The sequence below is a fragment of the Coccidioides posadasii genome, chromosome 1, assembly GCF_018416015.2.
Source record: "Coccidioides posadasii str. Silveira chromosome 1, complete sequence".
Lineage (NCBI taxonomy): Eukaryota > Fungi > Ascomycota > Eurotiomycetes > Onygenales > Onygenaceae > Coccidioides > Coccidioides posadasii.
The window spans coordinates 3,970,914-3,989,475 of NC_089407.1; the positions used below are offsets into that span (position 1 = coordinate 3,970,914).

Sequence of the window (18,562 nt, forward strand, 5' to 3'; positions counted from 1 at the left end):
CTATGGCACCATGACGTTCTATGATCTGAATGTTCCGTACACCTCGAGCGATGCAAATGTCGTCCATACTCTCCACTTTCTGGCTGAATGTGAGCTTGCACCCCTTTTTGTACTAAATTTTCCATTAGTATACTGCCCCGAATTCTAATTCACTTATCGGCTTAGTGGGCTACACAACGGTTGCTTTATCACAGTCCCTCTCGACGAAATTCCCTCCAAATCAAACTCCGCCAGTTATGCCCACAAATATACCGAAATCTATGACCCTTCTCACCCGACTCAATCTCACAGTCTCCGAACCTTCGCAAAACCCACGCCTTAATACGCTAGCGCAATCATATTCCCTCCTTGCCATACGACCAACGAATGAAAAATCTTTAATGCAAGCATGTAACAATCTTGATTGCGACATCATATCGCTGGATCTGGCTGTTCGCTTGCCTTTTCACTTTAAATTTAAAACCCTTTCTTCAGCTGTCGCTCGGGGAGTGCGTTTTGAAATTTGCTATAGCCCTGGACTTACGGGAAGTGGACCAGAAGCTCGGAGGAATTTAATTAGCAACGCAATTTCCTTGGTGCGTGCAACCCGGGGCCGGGGCATCATCCTTTCAAGCGAAGCAAAGCAAGCATTGGGTGTAAGAGCGCCATTCGATGTGATAAATTTGGCATGCCTTTGGGGAATGACGCGGGAAAATGCGAAAGATGCGTTGTGCGATGAGGCAAGAAAGGTTGTTGCGCTAGCACGAATGAAGAGGTCCAGTTGGAGGGGAACTGTGGACGTGGTAATTGGAGGGAATAAATTGAGCCCTTCTCGAGAAACAGCCCTGCAGGCTAAAAGGGGTACTTCCGCCGGAACACCACAATCCGGGAATGGAGTGAAGCGCAAGGCATCGGAAGACAGGATAATGGCGACATCGGAACCACGAGTGTCTAAACGCGAGCTGAAACGAATGTCCAAAAAGGTCAGACTTGAAAACTGCGACAACGATAAGCTAGCAAGTCCCTCAATAGCCCAACCTTGAGTTATAAACATATTATCCCTGAATCGAATGGAAAGCAGGGCTACGGTACGTACATACATGCACTCAGCCTTTAGTGAAATAAAGTAACGGGGCGAGCATTGGTAGGAATTTGAGGGTCCCACAGTGAACAAAAGATGCAAATTTCAATCTTTACAATGTAAACAATTCTGGAATCATCCTCCCAGACCAAAAACCAATGTGCTATGAAGTTCCAATGAGCTGGCATCAATTCCCTGTCCCGACAATGGCAATGCTGGTGCACTGGTCACAGTGATATCTCCCTCGGTCGGTGTGGAAGGGAGCACCTGTGATGATGTCATCGGATCAGGAGAGGAGGGCAAAGTTTCCATACTAGATATGGGAGTAGCTGAAATTGGATTTGGTGAATCTACCGGTGACGACGGTTCGCTGACAAATTCTGACGTCTCCGAGGGTACGGGAGCATCCGTGGGGACGCCAAAGGGTGGTGGAGTTGTGCTCACCGGTATATTCAGGTCGGTGTCCGCCGGAGGCATCTGCAAAATCGGACTGGAGGGAATTTCAAACGGAGCGCTTGTTGCACTGGTAGCTACTTCAGTGCCACCATCCACAAAAGAGGTAGCTATGATTGCAGACTCTGGTATCGACACCTCTCCAACTCCGCCGCTATTTATTGGTCCTTGTGGTCGACTGAATGCATCAGAGGGGCATGAACAAGTACAGGGGCACGGGCCATCGCCAGCATTGTCGCCCTCAGTGCCTTGCTGGCCGTCAACACCCTGCTGTCCTTCCAACCCTGTTTCTCCCCCGGGTCTCTGCTCTTCTTCGGGGCTATGTTGACCCCCGATACCACCGCTGCCTTGGTTGATCGTTGGGGGCCTGCCCCCAATTACTGGATGTCCGTCCAAAGAGACAATAACGGTAACGCCATTATTGCCATTGCCACCGCTATGAGAGGTAAATGAGGTCCCCTCCGGAACAGAGTACGACTGGACTAGTCAGCCAAAAGAACGCGAGAATACCCAATTGCGAAGCGATATTTTCCCTTACCACTGACGTCCTTCTATTCAAAGGGCTTTCCCTTATCTCTCCGAATGGCTAATTGGACGTTAGAAATGTCTGAAAGGTCAATCGTCGAACCGCAATCATCAGGCGAGTTCCGCACCTTCCCGAATATGCCTCTTCTTGGGTACTCGCCGATTGCTTTGCACTCTCCTTTCTTCACTCCCTACGGGGTAAAGGTTAGCAAAACTCCAACCAAAGGATGGGTTCGAAACCTACGAAAAAAAGCTCGATCCAAATCACTGTAAAGTGAAGAAGTAACATTTCTGTGCTGACAGTCTCCACTCAGGGAGCAACAGACATCAACTGTCTTCCAAGTCTGCTTCCGTCGAATATTGCATACAATCCGAGCAATTTTAGAGGATACTCACATCTAGGGCCATGTGGCCAACAGGTGCGATCCGTTGGATATACGTCAGGAAATGTCAGTGGATATCTGGCATGAATTAGAGAAACCTAGTGAAGATTGTGAAAAGGAACATTCAAAACAGCAGTAAAATTGAGGGGTACAATGGTTAAAGCAGATTTTGATGTTGATATTCTCTTGGTATTTCCATAATTGTATCAAAAAGATTGGACCACACATGGTGGGATTAGTAAACTCTCACAGGTCCCAGCAGCTAATGGATAATTGGGTTTGCTTTAACTAAAATCATGGAAAGTCCTTTCTCGAAGCTCATACACTGAGAGTTGCAAAATGAGTTCACATGTTTTCTGCAGCACAGTGTTGTTCAATGGATTTGTGTGGGATAAGGTATTTGTCAAACAGGGGATGTCTCAAGGGTGGAAATATGCCACAAAGGTGCGGCAACAATTGGAAGATCTCTCCGACCAAGGAAATGATTTCAACAGTGCATACAGCGTTCTCTGTACTCTGTATGGGGTACATCTGGAATATATCAAATAGAAATGTACAGAAAAGCAAGAGGAAGGCCAGGCCTGTTTTCTTCCTGAAAGACATTCACCTAAGTGGTAGTGGACATATACCAATACATATTTTCTCTACACTTAACTACATATGTAAGTATCCAACCAGCTTGCGAGTAACTAAGTTGCGCTCAATTGCTATGCCAGTGAACTAAGAGTGAGCACTTTCTTGAGGGTGGTCTGACCCCCAGATGCCTGCATTCGGCACATAGGTATACTTTGCAACAGAACACTCTGTACGGAGTACAGAAGACGGAGCGGGATTTTAACACCCAGTTAGTTAACTACCTAATGTTTGCATTGTTTGCACTGTTTAAAATGTTTGATAACTCTAAATTATTTCGAGGTCGAGGTCGCAAGTTTTTAAAGACTATACTGGGGTTGGATAAACACAACTAGACACCATGATGCTGAGAGAAGTGTATGTGTTTCTCTTCTAAGAGTCAATTACAGACATGTTTGCAAAATAAAATGCTGATCTTTCCTCGCAATATCTAGCAAAGCACGGAATCCGCGCACTGCGAGGATTCTCAAGTCGCGAGAACCACAACTTATCGAACAGCCAAAGCGTATTCTCCTCCTCCATGGGCCAAAATGCCCATTCCCTCTCCGTACAGCACTCAAAGTCTTCCACTCCCTTACACAGCCTCATTCAATCCTCTTTCACAAAAAGAATGCAAACATTCATCCTTTTGAAAATGCAGCGAGCCTGGAGTTCCTAGCAACCAAAAACGAGTGCGGTATTGTGATTTGGGGCAGCAGCAACAAAAAGCGACCGAATTGCGTCACATTGGTTCGCATATTCGATGCGAAGGTTCTAGAAATGTGTGAACTACTGTTGCTTGGGACACAAGAACAGATGGAGAAGGATGCAGCCGTGCGAGGAAGTGGATTTCATGCGAAATTAAATGTTGGCCTTGGGATGAAACCCATGATTCTGTTTGCAGGGAGTGTGTGGGCGGATTCTACGGTTCCTGTGTTTGGTATGCTGAAGAGTATGCTGTTGGATATTTTCAAGGTCGAAGAAACATCCAAAATTGATGTTGAAGGACTACAGTATTTGCTTATGGTTGCAGCGGATGAGCCAACTGAAGGGACAAGCCCAGTTATTCATTTAAGATGGTATCGAATCTGCACGAAAAAGAGCGGCCAGAAGCTTCCCCGAGTTGAATTGGAGGAAATTGGCCCCAAATTCGATTTCAAGTTGGGTCGTATACGAGAAGCGGATCCAGGGGCAATGAAAGAAGCCATGAAACAAGGAAAGAGGCCACAAGACCTTGAACGAACAAAGAAAAATATCAGCATGGATTCTATCGGCGATAAGATCGGACGAGTACACCTGGGTCGACAGGATCTAAGTGCGCTCCAGACAAGGAAAATGAAAGGACTCAAACGAAGAAACGGAATAGAAGGTGAAGACCAAGATGCTAATGGAGATATGATGGATATTGATCAAGTGTCTGAGGAAGGATCTTCTAAGAAGCCTCGGATCGATTAAGTACGATTTGCTTATGCTTGCTAGTATCCCGTTGAGCCCGGCGTTATCTGGAATGACTGGTGGGATTAGGTCTCTTTATCATCAAAAGTCCCCCTTTTTTTCTTGTTTTGGCCTTTGCCACCCTTTTTCTAGTGGGAACATCTTAAATGTTGGAAAGTGAGAGAAATTTCACGCACTTTACAGAATATGATCTTGTTGGTTACTCAAGAGGATTATGAAATAATGTGCCAATATACGGTATCGGATTTGGGGGTGCAGTTACATGATGAATGTACTTCATACTTTGTATAGCTTACCGGCTTGAAAATATCAGTTTCTTGATGCACCGGGGTTTAAGGGCGACTTAGCTGCTGCAAGTTGGTGATGCCTTCTACTTACTTGAATTAAAGGACAACCGATTTGGCAAACCGGCAGGTTTTAAAGAGTTGAAAACGGCAGTGATTATGTTTGTATCTGCTGGAGTAGCGCGGGACCTCGACAAGCCCGACACGCGCTTGCGGCAAGAGCGCTTAACGCGCAAGCAGCTAGGCAGGCCGCCTGCACCAGCTGCCCGCAACTTCCTTGGAAAGAACCTTTGGAGCACGGAATAACCAGTTACTCCGTGAACAAAACGAAGGTTTTCCACGTGACTTCATCTCTTTGGGTACCGTGACGTCGGCGATCCGGCAAGCTTTTTCATTTGGCTGTTCTCACATGCCGAGGAACTTGGAGGGGGGGACGATTATCACGATCCATCTACGGAGTATTCGAGATTGAGCCGGGGTTCCACAGTATCTCTTTTAACAGAACATCATGCCAGGTTACTTTTCATGATGAAAACAAAAACATTATTTCTCACATTTGTTAGTCACCTTGGTTATTAATTTTGCATCTCCGTGAAGTCGACCAAAAAAGTATTTTTGTATGCGGCGCAGCTCAAATCCGCCCTACAACCCTCAATTTGTTGGCTGAACGGCATATCACCGATCCTTCATATACAGACTGAAAATGGACTCACTAAGGGTGCGCATCTCCTTCATGCAGCTCAAGGGTGAATATGATGCCCAGGCTAATCACCCTCCAGGATGCGCTCAACACCATCGCTTTAAACCCAGAGCTTGCACCTCTGCTTGCAATTCTTAAAAGTGCCCGCAACGGGGCTGTCTATGGAAGCAAAGTCCGCTTTCCTCATGCATTGGTGTATGGTATTGTTTTGAATAATTTGGTTGCAGCCAATCGCTAAGCTGCCTTCATCAGGATGATATTTCTCTTCCGATCTGGGAGGTACCTATGACCTGGTCGCACCATATCTGGACTTCTCTTAAGCAATCTATTGTTAACTCACGTATATTTGAAGTCTACATGAGAAAACTCGGCTTGTTCTGAAGGCGACGAAACAGCATGCACGCAACTTAGCAACGTTCGCGATCGTATACAAGTCCTCTATGCTAGCGCTGCGATATCTCTCTCCCGGCGGATCTGGAAAAGAAGGACCGTATGATACCTTCTTCGCAGGCTTATTGGGAGGATACGTCGTATTTGGCCGGTCGCGATCAAGTGTTACCCAGCAGGTCTGAACCATAACCCTCCAACACAATAGCTGATCCTTGGATCAGGTACTGGACTTGAGTATTGACAAAAACCTTTGTATAGATCGTCATATACGTTTTTGCACGAGTAGTTCTTGCAATGGCAAGGCTTTCGATAGACCCAAAACCGAACCCCCTAGCATCTTTTATATCTAGGAATGCCCGAGAGGAGATCAAGACACACGCTTGGCCTGCGTTTGCAAGCCTCAGTTGGGCTTTCGTTATGTATCTTTTTCGCTGGCATCCAGAAGCCATTCAATCAAGTTTAAGAAGCAGCATGACCTATATGTATGCTTTATTCCTCCCTCGTGTGACCTATTGGCCGAGTTTAGAATGTTTGCACTGACACCCCCATTTTCCAACTCATAGTTATTCCGACTGCGACCATTGGGACTCGATAGAGACATTATTCCTACGGAATAAATGACGCTGGGCATAAGACCAATCTCATTATCTTGAGTCGATTTGTGCTTTAACTATTTAAACGATTCTTTTGTACACGTGGGCCGGCGTTTCTCTAGGTTTGGATGATTACGACTTTTCCTTTAGACTTCCATATATGCATTTTGGGAGAGGTGGGAGGGGGGCGCTGTTGCATGTATCTTTCTCTACTGCCTTAGCTACATGCATGCATTGTATATATAGATCTCAATAATGCAGTTAGGCCGATGATCGCAAGACTTCACTCGCTGGACCGATTCGCATTCCCGAGACCTTGGGTAGTTTTCTTTCTGATCAGGCCTTTGTGCATGCTCTCTCGCTGGGGTTGATCTTTCGGGGTGTCGGAGTGTCGATCCCCACAAAGACTGACTTCGTTAGTACTCCGTAGTTAACTAGTTAAATGGCTTACATATGGACTGCAGGAGAGAAGCCTAAATACGAGCTACATAGTCATCTAATACGTCCGCCGCCCAGCTCCACAATTGCTGGCAACAGGGATCCGTTTCCAACTGCGCCTAGTTGAGCTCCTAACGTCAATTCTGTTGTAATTCATAATAAAAATAAATAAGAAGTAGATAAGATTCTGGTAAGCTGAATCTACAGAAAAAGACTTCAATACTGAATTAAATAACTAGAATTTAACTCAGATTACGTATAATATTCTATCTGAGATCTGAAAAGTTGTCCGCACAAGATTTATACCTTTTATATAATAAATTCTACAAAGTCTGAACCTCTGAAAGACTGAAACAGTTAGATGGCTGACAAAAAACATGAAAGCTAGAGAAATATCTTTCAGATAAGAAAGCTGACAATCTGCCAGTATGTCTGAAACTTGTAAGAGAATAATATGAGAACTGTAGCTCTCAGACTAATCATTCAGCTAAAAAATTATTCTGAGGTCAAGCTCTAAACTCTAGATGAAGAATTTGGTTAAGAGATAAAGATTAATCTGACACAGAAGCTTATTGTGTGTATATGGCAAGCACCTACCTTGAACCCTCTTTCAAGAGCCTGTCTTAGTATTTTGTTTGTATGGCTACCTAACTGGCAACTGGAGTTCATTTCCAACTACGCCTAGTAGAGCTCCTAACATTGTGGCTTATCTGATTATGTAAACTTGAGTTGACCTTTTAACATCTTTCATGGTGGACTCGGACACACAGTGAACTCAGACACTTTTGCACATGATATAAAACCTTGTTAACATGGCTTGCTTGGCTTCACCAAACATGCTACTAGTCCCAGGCACTACTGTTAGGAGAACCAGCAGTGAATTACATAGGTTTTCCCAGGATTTGGGATACGAAAGAGCTAAGTAGATCTGATGCCTGCAACTAATAAAAGGGAGTCATGTGTAGAATGTAGGGGTTCTCTAACTAGTGGAGCGGGGTACGATGGGATGCCTCGTCAAAGTAGGCGAGTTGGTTGATATGGTGAGAGCACAAGAAAGGTGAAAAATCACCACATAGTAAGGGTATGGTCGAGTAGTAAGTGTAGAGATAGATATGTCCTAACAGATGCCTAAGCTTGCAAGGAGTAATAGTACTAAAAAGCCCCATACTAACACAGACAGCTCTAATGAGAAACAGTAGCAAGTTTCATAAACAAGAAATCTTTATATTCTCTAACTAATAACTGAACTGGTAGTAAGGAATGAGTGTGTAAAAAAGAGTCATTGTGCATAAAGATAATAAGCAAGATGCAGGGGCTACAGGTGGTTTATATAGCTCAAGAATAGTAGCTTTAGAATGATTTATGCCTCAGATCAGAACAATCTTTATTCTAATAAGATACTGGAATCTTTACTACATTTTCTCCTGATCTTTAATATTGGTATCCCCTAACAACAAACAACATATAAAATAAAATAAAACTAATTTAATAAAATAAGAGAATAATAAATAGTAATGAGCAGTCTGGTAAGGAAAAACATAGAAAATAAGAATAAGAAGAGTGATAGCAGCAATCTTTAATAGTGATCACCATGATTCTCTTCTTCCACTAAGTTCTTGAGAGAAGGAAAAGACTGAACTGATGCTGGATTAATATTATTATGCACACAATATCAATAGAATTTATTACTAAAAGCTTTCTTTTTAATTTAGTAAGTCTTGATAATGATATCTAGAGCAATTCATATAATCTTTAGATATCAGTTATTAATGAAGTTCTGAGTCTTTTTATCATCAGAGCTAAAGAGAATATTGAGTTTCTTAATTACTATAAAGTTGTTCTATCTAATTCATTCTACCAGAGCATCTGATATAGCTTCTAAGTCTTGTAATTGAATAGTGGTAAGGAATCAATATGGAACCAATGTGTAATAATTTAAATAGCTGGATGGAGACAAATGCTCTGGAACTAGATCTCTATATACAGTGGAGAGCTGGAACCATGTACTAGCTTTATTGACTTCTAGATGTTCATGGTTCTCTTGAATTGCCACATACCAGAGTAGCATAGTGTGTTGAATCTTTTTGCATGAACTATAAGCTTCATGAAGTAGCAGAGGGCTTGTAATTTGGACATTGCCAGACTTGCAAATGATATCAGTTCATCTAATACCAAATTTTCTTTTGTTGTCTTTGATATACATTGTATCTTTAATACAGTGAATATAGTTATTAGTAGATAAGTCTCATTCTTTGACTAGTCTCTACTAATTCTTTAGATGATTATGTATTTCTGGCAAGATTTTTGTATAGTCACCAGACTCTTTTGTAGTTAAGATCAAGGATTCTTGTATCATGTTAACATCTCTTCCAGTAGTAATAGCATCTTGAACATTGATATTAATATGGCAAAACCCAGTTTTATCCCCTGGCTTAGCATACTTGATATAGTATAGATAGAAAATTAATTTCTAAGTATGGTTGGGTCTTGTCAGTACATACTATAGGTAGTACACAGGGTTCTGGCATATAAGTTATTGACTGATACTGTGATACATTGTTCTCAACCATCTGTAATTGTTGTGATCTCCCATTATTTACTAATAATAATAGTACATGTTGTATTTGCTGTTGACTCAGATAAGTACTGTGATGGTGGTGTCTTGTAATTTATTATTCCACCAGCACATTAGCTGGAGAATAACAACAGATCTAATTATTTCCCATTTCTTTTAAAGATTGCTGGTGGTGAACTTGTTAACTCCAGTTATTTACATGTATTGGTTAAAGTCAAAGATCTTCATTCTTGCAACTAGAGGGATAATTGACTGATGTTTGAATTTGTAAATGCCTAAAGTATCTTCAGCTTTAGCTGGTCTATTTATCAAATAGAACCAGAGATAGATGCTGTTATTGGTCTTGACTAAGTCAATATTGTGATGATTTCTATAAATGTAAGTCAAATGGTTGAGAAGCTTCTCTTTATTAAGTATGTGAGTCTGTAAACCAAGTTTTGAAGCCATTAGTTTAGCATGATTATAGTATAGATAGATATCAGCTTTCTTATCACTAAAGATCTTTTCTAACTGCTTTAGAATGTGAATAAGCTTCAACTCTGAATATATTTTAGTACTCTTTATCTTTTGGAGAAGCTGCTGTTTGAAATTACAGCAACAGCAAGTACCAGAGTGTACTGTCATGACAGATTCTTCTTGTTCATGTTGGAGTATTTTCTTGTCACTTTCAGAAGAAATAATAGACTTATCTTTGTCATCTAGATCTTGAAAAGTTTGGTGTGCTGACATGACTGTAATTCTTTTACTGTGGTGCTTCAGAGCTTCTGATTGGCTGGGTAGATTGGCCAGTGCACTGGTGAATCTAAATGATAGCTGTGATTGGCCAGTTTCCAATCCATGTGATCTAATTAATATTGTACTATGTATAGAGGCTTCTGATACATTGCAGCTATGCAGCATTGACATTCCACTTATTAGAACATCTCTTGATGATCTTGGTGACTGTGGTTCTTCTAGTAGATCTCAGGGGCTGCTTGCAGTGGGAGGGCTTCTAGTGATATTCTGAATTAAATGTTGGGAGCTAGATGACTGTAGAAGAGCCAACAGCTGTAAAAGATCATAGTTTTCAATAGTAAGTTCTTGTTGATATAGAGTATTTCTTGAAGAAAGTTTGCAAGTATAATTAACTTCTTTATCAGCTGTAGTATAATTGTCTGACAATATAGCTAAGCTCTGGTGATGTCCAGCTCCTGTAGCATCTAGTTTTTGGAGCACTGTGCTGTTAATATTGTTGGTGAACTTATCTCAATTCTTGTAGATATTTAGAGTATGGTGAAGCTTTTGTGTGGCCTACAGACTCTTTACTTTTGACCATATAGCATTAATTCTGTCTATTCTCCATGTAGTGACAAGACTATTCTTGATCTTTTGTATATTAATGCAATGTCATTTGACATCCAGGGTAATCTTTCAAGTATCATGAAAATTGGCTTCAAAATTAGTGTGTGTAACATGTTGCCAAGCTCTAGATCTTTCAACATATCAATAGAAATAGGCCACTAAGTTATTGACCACATCAGTCACTTGCATAAGTGTGTTCATCAGTTCAACTTGCAGACTATAGCAGTGGTGTGAAGCTTGGTTATCAATGTATTCCATAGCTGCTGTTAGATTATTGAAGAAATGGCTATTCAAGTTGATCTCACTGTCTCTGGTAATGACCAGGCCTTGGTTTTTGGTTGCTGGTGCTAAAGGAGGCAGGTTGCTTTGTCCAGTTATTTTTGAAGAATATCAGAAATCAAAAAAATTTGCAAATGAAATGTTGAATCTGTAAAAAGAATCAAGCTTGAATGTAAAAAAAAGTAAAAGCTTCAGAAAAGAAAAATTAATCTTTAAATATCTTCAGAAAAAGTGAATGCTAAGTAAATAACAAAGAAAGAGAAACTTTCTGAAAGAGCAAGCAAAAACTTCACTTTGCAGACAAATAAAAGAAACTTTCTGAATAAGCAAGCAAAAAACTTCACTTTTGCAAACAAAACACATCAAATTAAACATCTTGTGGAGGTATAACAACAGTAAAGCTCCAGTTATCTGATATAATAGTTGGAAATCACATTTGCTCCATTTCTTCTTGATCATTTTTATTTTCACTCTGATTCAAGAAGCTAACATCTGAGAAACTGCTAGAGAGAATGTTAGGTTGACTTCTGGTGGCATATTTTTGAGAGATATTTTCCATCTCTACATCAGAATCTGCTGGACTATTATTGAATAACTCTATTCCAGATTTTATAAGGTACTTCTTTAATCTGTTTTCTGTAATAGATTTTTTGAGTTCAGTGCTGTCTAACTCTTCAAGATGATAGAAATCTAGTTCTTGATTAATGAACTTAACTCTATAGAATTCTAGCTATCAAAAGTACAAGGTGTTATTTCTAGACATATTCTGTTCTCTCTTGATATTGTGAAGCAAGACAAGGTCTTCAGATAGAAGAGAGTTGGTCCAAATATTATAAATATCATTAAAGTATTTCTTATTTCTAGCACACATTCAGAGCTGATAATAAGCTGCTTTCAGAACATTCTCATCTCATCTTTTAATATGTCATGCTTGTATCAGAAGCAGGTCTTCAGTTATTTGAATCTTTCAGCAGAAAATTATTTGCCAAGTAGAAATCTCAAGTTTAATTGAAAGAACTGTCTTCTGGCTTATTAGCAATTTATAAGAGAAGACACCAGTACTAGTCTTAGTTATTATTTGATCTATCATCAGAATCACAGAAAGATGTTTAATTCAATCTCTTCCAGTGTCATTAATAGTTTTAGCTAGCCCATCAGCCAAAGACTTATGGCCAACTTCCACCATACTATTTGCAGGAGAATTATAGAGTGAAATAACAATACATTTAATATTGAATTTCTTCAGTAAGGTCTCCACAATATTCTTATTCTCTGGTTCTCTATCTATAACAAATTTGGCAGGCAGGCCTCATTAACAGATGATATTCTCATAAAGAAATTTGGCCACAGCTTCAGCTGTTGTGTTTTTTCAAGACTCTAGCTTTCATCTATCTAGTAAAGTTACATCTAGCAACAATCAAATAATTTCATTCTCAACAGAAAGGCATGTGCTTGATATCTACCCCAACTTTCTCTCAACAGATAGAAGCCCAGATAGAATGAAGCTCTTTACTTAATTTTTATGAATCTCTTTATTGATATTAAGAACAGTGCTTTACATAAGCAGATATATCTTTATACATTCCTGACCATCAGTATCAAGCTTGTAGAGCAGAGTATGTTTTCTTTTGCTCTTTATGACCAAATTTGTTGTGCATCATGTGTAAAATTTGTTCACACTGTTCTTTATTATCTACAACACATCTTAGAGACACACCAGATCCCACTTATCTAAATAGCTGATTGGCCTCCACCACATATTTAATTGCTTTTCTTCAGAATCTCACATACTCTTTTTCTTCCATGCTCAATGATTTTGATAGAGTGGTTAGATATCATGTAATTTTCTCCAATTCTTCTGAATATGTGGAGTCCAGTATTCTAAGGTCTTCACTATCAAGAGCTTGGCCAGCTAAATCTCTTATAGAATCCATAAAGGCAAACAGATCTTTATCTTCTTCAGATTCAGGCTGTTCTCCAATATCTAGTTCTTGGTAAGATAGTTCATCAGCAGCTGTGTGTTTTGTCTCAGAAGCATGTTTAATAGTAAAGTCAAAAAGACATATTCAAGCTATTTAATTAGTAACCAAAGCTTCTGAAACATCTGTAGCAGTTCTATTAAGTTGGGCAACAAGAGTTTTTGCATCAATTTCCAAGATAAAAAGCACTTTATAGATATGGTGTCAGAATTTCTTGAAGACTTTCAAAACAGCTCTGCATTCTTATTTGCCAGCATCATATGTTTTCTCTGAATCACTTCATACTCCAGATTTATATTGTGCAGGATGTCAAGCTTCTCATTACTTCTGAATAATGCATCCTCCCCATTCTAATTTACTGGCATCAACAGCTACAGTGATAAGCAAAGAATCCTGTTCATAATTGATTGGAAGAATAATAGGGAATAAATATAACTTTTCTTTCAAAAGTATAAAGATATTATTTTGCTCTTTAGTTCATGTTCATGTAACATTTCATCAAAGCAAATAATGTAAAGATTCAGTTATCCAACTATAATATTCTATAAGTATTCAGAAATATCCAGCAAGCTCTAGAAATTCTCATAATTCTGTAACACTTATAGAAGTAGGCTAATTCATAATTTTAGCCATCTTGGCTTTCTCAGATCATCATTCATTATAGTCACAGACCCATCCAACAATATTGACTTCAGACATGCAGAATTGAGATTTGGTGCCAGAGATTCTGACCCCAGAGATTTCAACAAGCTATAAAATATAGTTCAGGTTCTGCAGATAATTATAAATAAATCTTCTTATTTCTGAAAGAACTTCAGTTTCATTTTTGACATATGATTCTTTTACTCCAAGATCATTCATAAAGACTCAAGCAATCTCTGGAAAAACCTCACATATTATCTTCATTATCCTGTGTTGGGCTTGAGCTGGCGAATTTGTTGCCTCTTGAACTAAAGTTATATGGTAAAAGAGTCTAATAGAGATTGCAATGGCTGTTATATCTCTGCTTTCTTCAGCTAACAGAAAATTATTGTATTCAGAGAATAAGTTATATAGGTTAGTCATAACAAGTTCACCAAAGTCTTCAGTATATTCATCAATATTAGAAGAAATAAAAGCATTCTGAATAGTAACTTTGTTGTACATATGTGCTGCATCAACTAAATAATATTCACCTTTCTGTTTCTTTGTGACCAGAAAATAGGGATTGGTATATAAATCATGGCAAGACTCTAATATTTTAGCTTCTAACCTGTTCTGAATGATTTTAGTTAGCTTATCATATAGAGCACAAGGAATTCAGTAAGTCTTAGTCTGCCAAGTCTTATGAAACTCTGTCTGAATAATCTGAGAAGGCAAGTATTTAGAATAAACACCATATAGATTTTTAAATAATCAAGCCAACACCCTTTCACATTTATAAAGAACTGATATGAAAAATTCCTTCTCTCAAGTTGTCAGTTTGAATCCAATTTTGAGCTTCTCAATTCTCTTATTTGTTAGCCATTCTCCAACAAAAAAGGGTGCAATCCTAGGCCTAATATAATTATCAAATTCACAATTAAATATGATGTGTTTCTCCTCAGAGTAATACTTATTCAAACAAACATCCATCTAATTATTTAGATCTTCCAGCTTGCTTCCATCAGATTTTCCAGGTGCTAATAGCCTTATCTTATCAGCTTTCCACTTATAAGCAGTACACACTCTCCAGACCTCTGAAAAAGGCAGCCCAATATTCTATTTACTATTGAAAATATCTATCTGACACAATTTCTTCACAACAAAATCATGATTTTTGTTCAGAGATGCATAAATTAATCAAGCACTTTGCAAAATAGGTTTTCAAATTAAGCTGGAATTAATATCACATGTGTAATGTTTGCAGTGAGCTATGACACTGTCTGGATCAGAAAGTGAAGATCAGAAAATTCAAACTTTTAATGCAAAATTATTCTTGTCTTCTGATTAGTTCATTTGATTCACCAGTGTGCTAGTTAATCTAATTAGACTTAGCATGCTTTTGGATTCACCAACACTAGAATTATATTTCTCCTCATCACTATAAGTACCAACACCAGCAATACTGCCAACACTTCTAACTTCTCTATTCTTTTCAATCTCCTGACCTTCAACCTTCTCATTATTAATTCTTATACCTATCATCTTCATCACATCTTCTTTATTCTTCTCAGGTCTTGTATCCACAGGCACCTACCTGATTAAATGCCTATTGAATTATTTAAATAATCACTGTTTGATTTATCAGTCATATATCTCATGTTGCTCAAATTTGGCTTAAAGTCTTTAAAAACTAGATGACATGTTTATTTCTTGTTATAAATTTCACAGTTCACTTCACCATCTTCTGAGATGTTGCACCTTCAACAGGTAGCAAATTATCAAGATCTTTCAAGAATAAGTTGCTGATTCCCTCTCTTGAATATAAGAAAAGGGGTATGTATAACAATATCTTTAATTTGAACAGGCACCTCATCATAAAATATATAAAAAGAAGCAACTTCTTCTGTTTGAACAATTATAATCACTCACAGCTTATTTTTCATTAGCAATTTCAACATTTCAGTATACTTTCAAGACAACAAATTGATTTCTGAACCAGTATCAATCAATGTCATTAATTCTTGTTGATTTATAGTGACTGGTACATATAATGAATGCATTCCATATGCTATTTTGGATTTTGGCACCATGGGCTTTGAAGTAAGTTAACCAGAATTAATCTTTGGCTCAGACTGAACTAGTTTGGAGACTCCAACTCTTGCATGACTTTTGCTAGTACTGTTATTTCAGCCTGATCTAAAGAACACTTAATAAAGCTTTAGTGATACACCTATAAGCTTCTTGACTGATAATTCAACTTTTTCATTAAGAATTCAACCTATTAATTTATTGGCATCTGTTAAATCACAGATCTGAGAGAATAAGCAATCTATTGCAGAATATCTTGATCTTTGTTTCTTTACAGACTTGCTCTAAATTTCAGGCTTCTTCTGATTGATTGGTTCAATGTCTTTCATAATATTATTATCAATACTAGTCTGATTATCCCAGTAAGTAATAAATTGTTCAGTATGCTGAGTATGGGGTGTTGTAATCTTAGCTCTTTAATTATTCTTAGCTTCTCCAACTATTTCAACATTAACTAATGTTCTTTCTTCCAATGGTTCATATTTCTTATTCAAATCAGATTCTCCATCAGACATTAGATATGCAAGTCATCTTGCTTGAATCTTCACACTAGTTGAATTTGCAGAAGGTATCTCTTCTTGCTAATTAATCTTCTTTTTAGAGCTTGTCAACTCCAGAATCACTCATTCATTCTCTTCTATAGACTGTACAATATACATGTTCAGGATTTCAGATTTAGAAGTGACAGCTCAATAGTTTTGATTCTTAGAGTCTATATGTAAGTTCTCTTCATCATCAATATGACAGTATCTATTACTCATATCAGATTGGTATTCATAACACTGAGATTGACAATGTCCAGGTTTTCCACAGTAGAAGCATGAGAGATATGTCAAAATTTCTCCAGTTCAAGCTCCTTCTCATCTACAAGCACTACTATAGTCTGTCATAGAAGAGCCATTTCAAGCCAAATAGAGATTGACTGGCAGTTAAGTATTCTCTTGTACAGTTGTAGGATTAACAGTCACATTTGTTGAATAATTTGATATAGATTTTAGAGATCCTTCTCTCTGCAGCATATAATACTAATTAAAATTCCCTTGTATCTGATTTGATTGTACTCTCATGGCCAATGCCAAATTTATGAACTTGTTGATCATCTTTTCAATAGCAGCTTCAATATTGGCACTGTCAGAGCTCTTAACTTTAGCTTTCAATTTGGATTCTTTAGTCTTTGCAAAACTAGCTGTTTTCTTTGAAGCTTCAACTATAGGGGGCTTGTTAGCCAATTGATATTGCTCACCAAGCTTTTTTATTTTCTTTTGTTTTATTTCATCTTCTTCAAAGATCTTCTTATTCTCTTCATACTGATCAATCAAATCTATAGTCACCTGAACAACTTTTCTAAAATCAATAGATGACATATCATCTGAAAGATTGAGCTTGGCCTTGTCAATAATCTTATTCTGGAGCTTCTCAGATAGTCTCTGAAGAAACCAAGACATCTTAGTAAATTCATCAAGTCTTTCATTTGCTTGAACTGTACTGGCAATAGTAGTGTATTCTTGAATATAGGCACAAATATTACTATCTCAAGCACACAGTTTCTTTGTAATTGCCTGGAGGTAATTCTGATGATGAATCTTGTAAGTAATATCTTGATCACAAAATTCATGAATAATCTCTTTAGAGAATACTTCTCAATTATCTTTTTTGTAGTCTTCCAAGATCTTCATCCATTCTCCAATTCATGTAACACAGTACCTAGCCAACCACTCAATAATATTTTTAGAGTCAATTACCTCATGATTCTTGCACATCTGATAAAATCTTTTAATAAACAGAGTAGCATATCTGCTGTCAAATCAAGGTGCATTTGCTGTGCCAGGAGAAGGTATAGAAATGTAAAAATAAACTACAATTCTCTTGTTCTCACCCTGTGATATAGTTGCATATGATTCTGTAGTATCTTCAGCCATAGTTGATTCTGATTCTGATTTCTTGATTTCTTGATCTTTGGTTATGTCACACAATATGTTCTGTTTATTAGTCAATATCTTCCAAAAACCTGTTTATCAGGCAAGCTTTAGATAAAAGATATTCAAATCTAAGCTTCCTAATCTTATTTCTAAATAAAAAAACTGATTAGTACTGTATTCCTAGTCCATAAGATCTTATCTTGAAATAGTGTATTGCTTCATGTGTCTCAGAATTTGTTTTTCTCTTTTTTAGCAGTCACCAAATCACCACATCATCATCTTCAGGTCTCAGCTTGGTCACCAAATGAAGTGGGGTATGATGGAATGCCTTGTCAAAGTAGGTGAGTTGGTTGATATAGTGAGAGCACAAGAAAGATGAAAAATCATCATATAGTAAGAGTATGATCAAGTAGTAAGTATAGAGATAGATATGTTCTAACAGACATCTAAGCTTGCAAGAAGTAATAGTACTAAAGAGCCTCATACTAATACAGGCAGCTCTAATAAGAAACAGTAGCAAGTTTTATGAACAAGAAATCTTCATATTCTCTAACTAATAACTGAACTGATAGTAAGGAACAAGTGTGTAGAAAAGAGCTATTGTACATGAAGATAATAAGCAAGATGCAGGGGCTACAGATGGTTTATATAGCTCAAGAATAGTAGCTTTGGGGTGGTTTGCACCTCAGACTGGAACAACCTTTGTTCTAATGAGGTACTGAAATCCCCACTACACTAGAAAAATGAATGCTGAGATTTCTATAATCTGTGCAAATTATGTGATCCTTATATATTCAGAGTTGGGGTCATGTGAGTCCCTGAATATCTGATGTTGTCTGATGCTTGGTTGATTTAGATCTATAT

General features: G+C 38.2%; 4 protein-coding genes across 4 annotated transcripts; 3 read left to right on the plus strand and 1 right to left on the minus strand.

The window, feature by feature from the left end:
- Window positions 1-10: 10 nt before the first annotated feature.
- Window positions 11-1,022, plus strand: D8B26_001159 (uncharacterized protein; the record flags this gene model as incomplete). The annotated part of the gene is made up of 2 exons (XM_003070672.2): window positions 11-89; window positions 166-1,022. 2 exons carry the CDS (start codon window positions 11-13, stop codon window positions 1,020-1,022), a joined length of 936 nt encoding a protein of 311 aa, XP_003070718.1.
- D8B26_001160 (uncharacterized protein) lies at window positions 166-2,697 on the minus strand. Its single transcript, XM_066123455.1, has 4 exons — window positions 2,283-2,697; window positions 2,167-2,229; window positions 2,052-2,099; window positions 166-1,990 (listed from the first exon to the last, which is right to left on the minus strand). Exons 1-4 carry the CDS (start codon window positions 2,325-2,327, stop codon window positions 1,196-1,198), a joined length of 951 nt encoding a protein of 316 aa, XP_065979529.1. The 5' UTR covers window positions 2,328-2,697; the 3' UTR covers window positions 166-1,195.
- Window positions 2,698-3,394: 697 nt separating this feature from the next.
- Window positions 3,395-4,819, plus strand: RPF2 (rRNA-binding ribosome biosynthesis protein rpf2; the record flags this gene model as incomplete). The annotated part of the gene is made up of 2 exons (XM_003070670.2): window positions 3,395-3,411; window positions 3,489-4,819. The coding sequence occupies 2 exons, from the start codon at window positions 3,395-3,397 to the stop codon at window positions 4,486-4,488; spliced, it is 1,017 nt and encodes a 338-aa protein (XP_003070716.1). The 3' UTR covers window positions 4,489-4,819.
- Window positions 4,820-5,184: 365 nt separating this feature from the next.
- D8B26_001162 (uncharacterized protein) lies at window positions 5,185-6,748 on the plus strand. Its single transcript, XM_003070669.2, has 6 exons — window positions 5,185-5,490; window positions 5,552-5,667; window positions 5,725-5,751; window positions 5,825-6,038; window positions 6,121-6,344; window positions 6,426-6,748. The coding sequence occupies exons 1-6, from the start codon at window positions 5,476-5,478 to the stop codon at window positions 6,481-6,483; spliced, it is 654 nt and encodes a 217-aa protein (XP_003070715.1). The 5' UTR covers window positions 5,185-5,475; the 3' UTR covers window positions 6,484-6,748.
- Window positions 6,749-18,562: the final 11,814 nt, after the last annotated feature.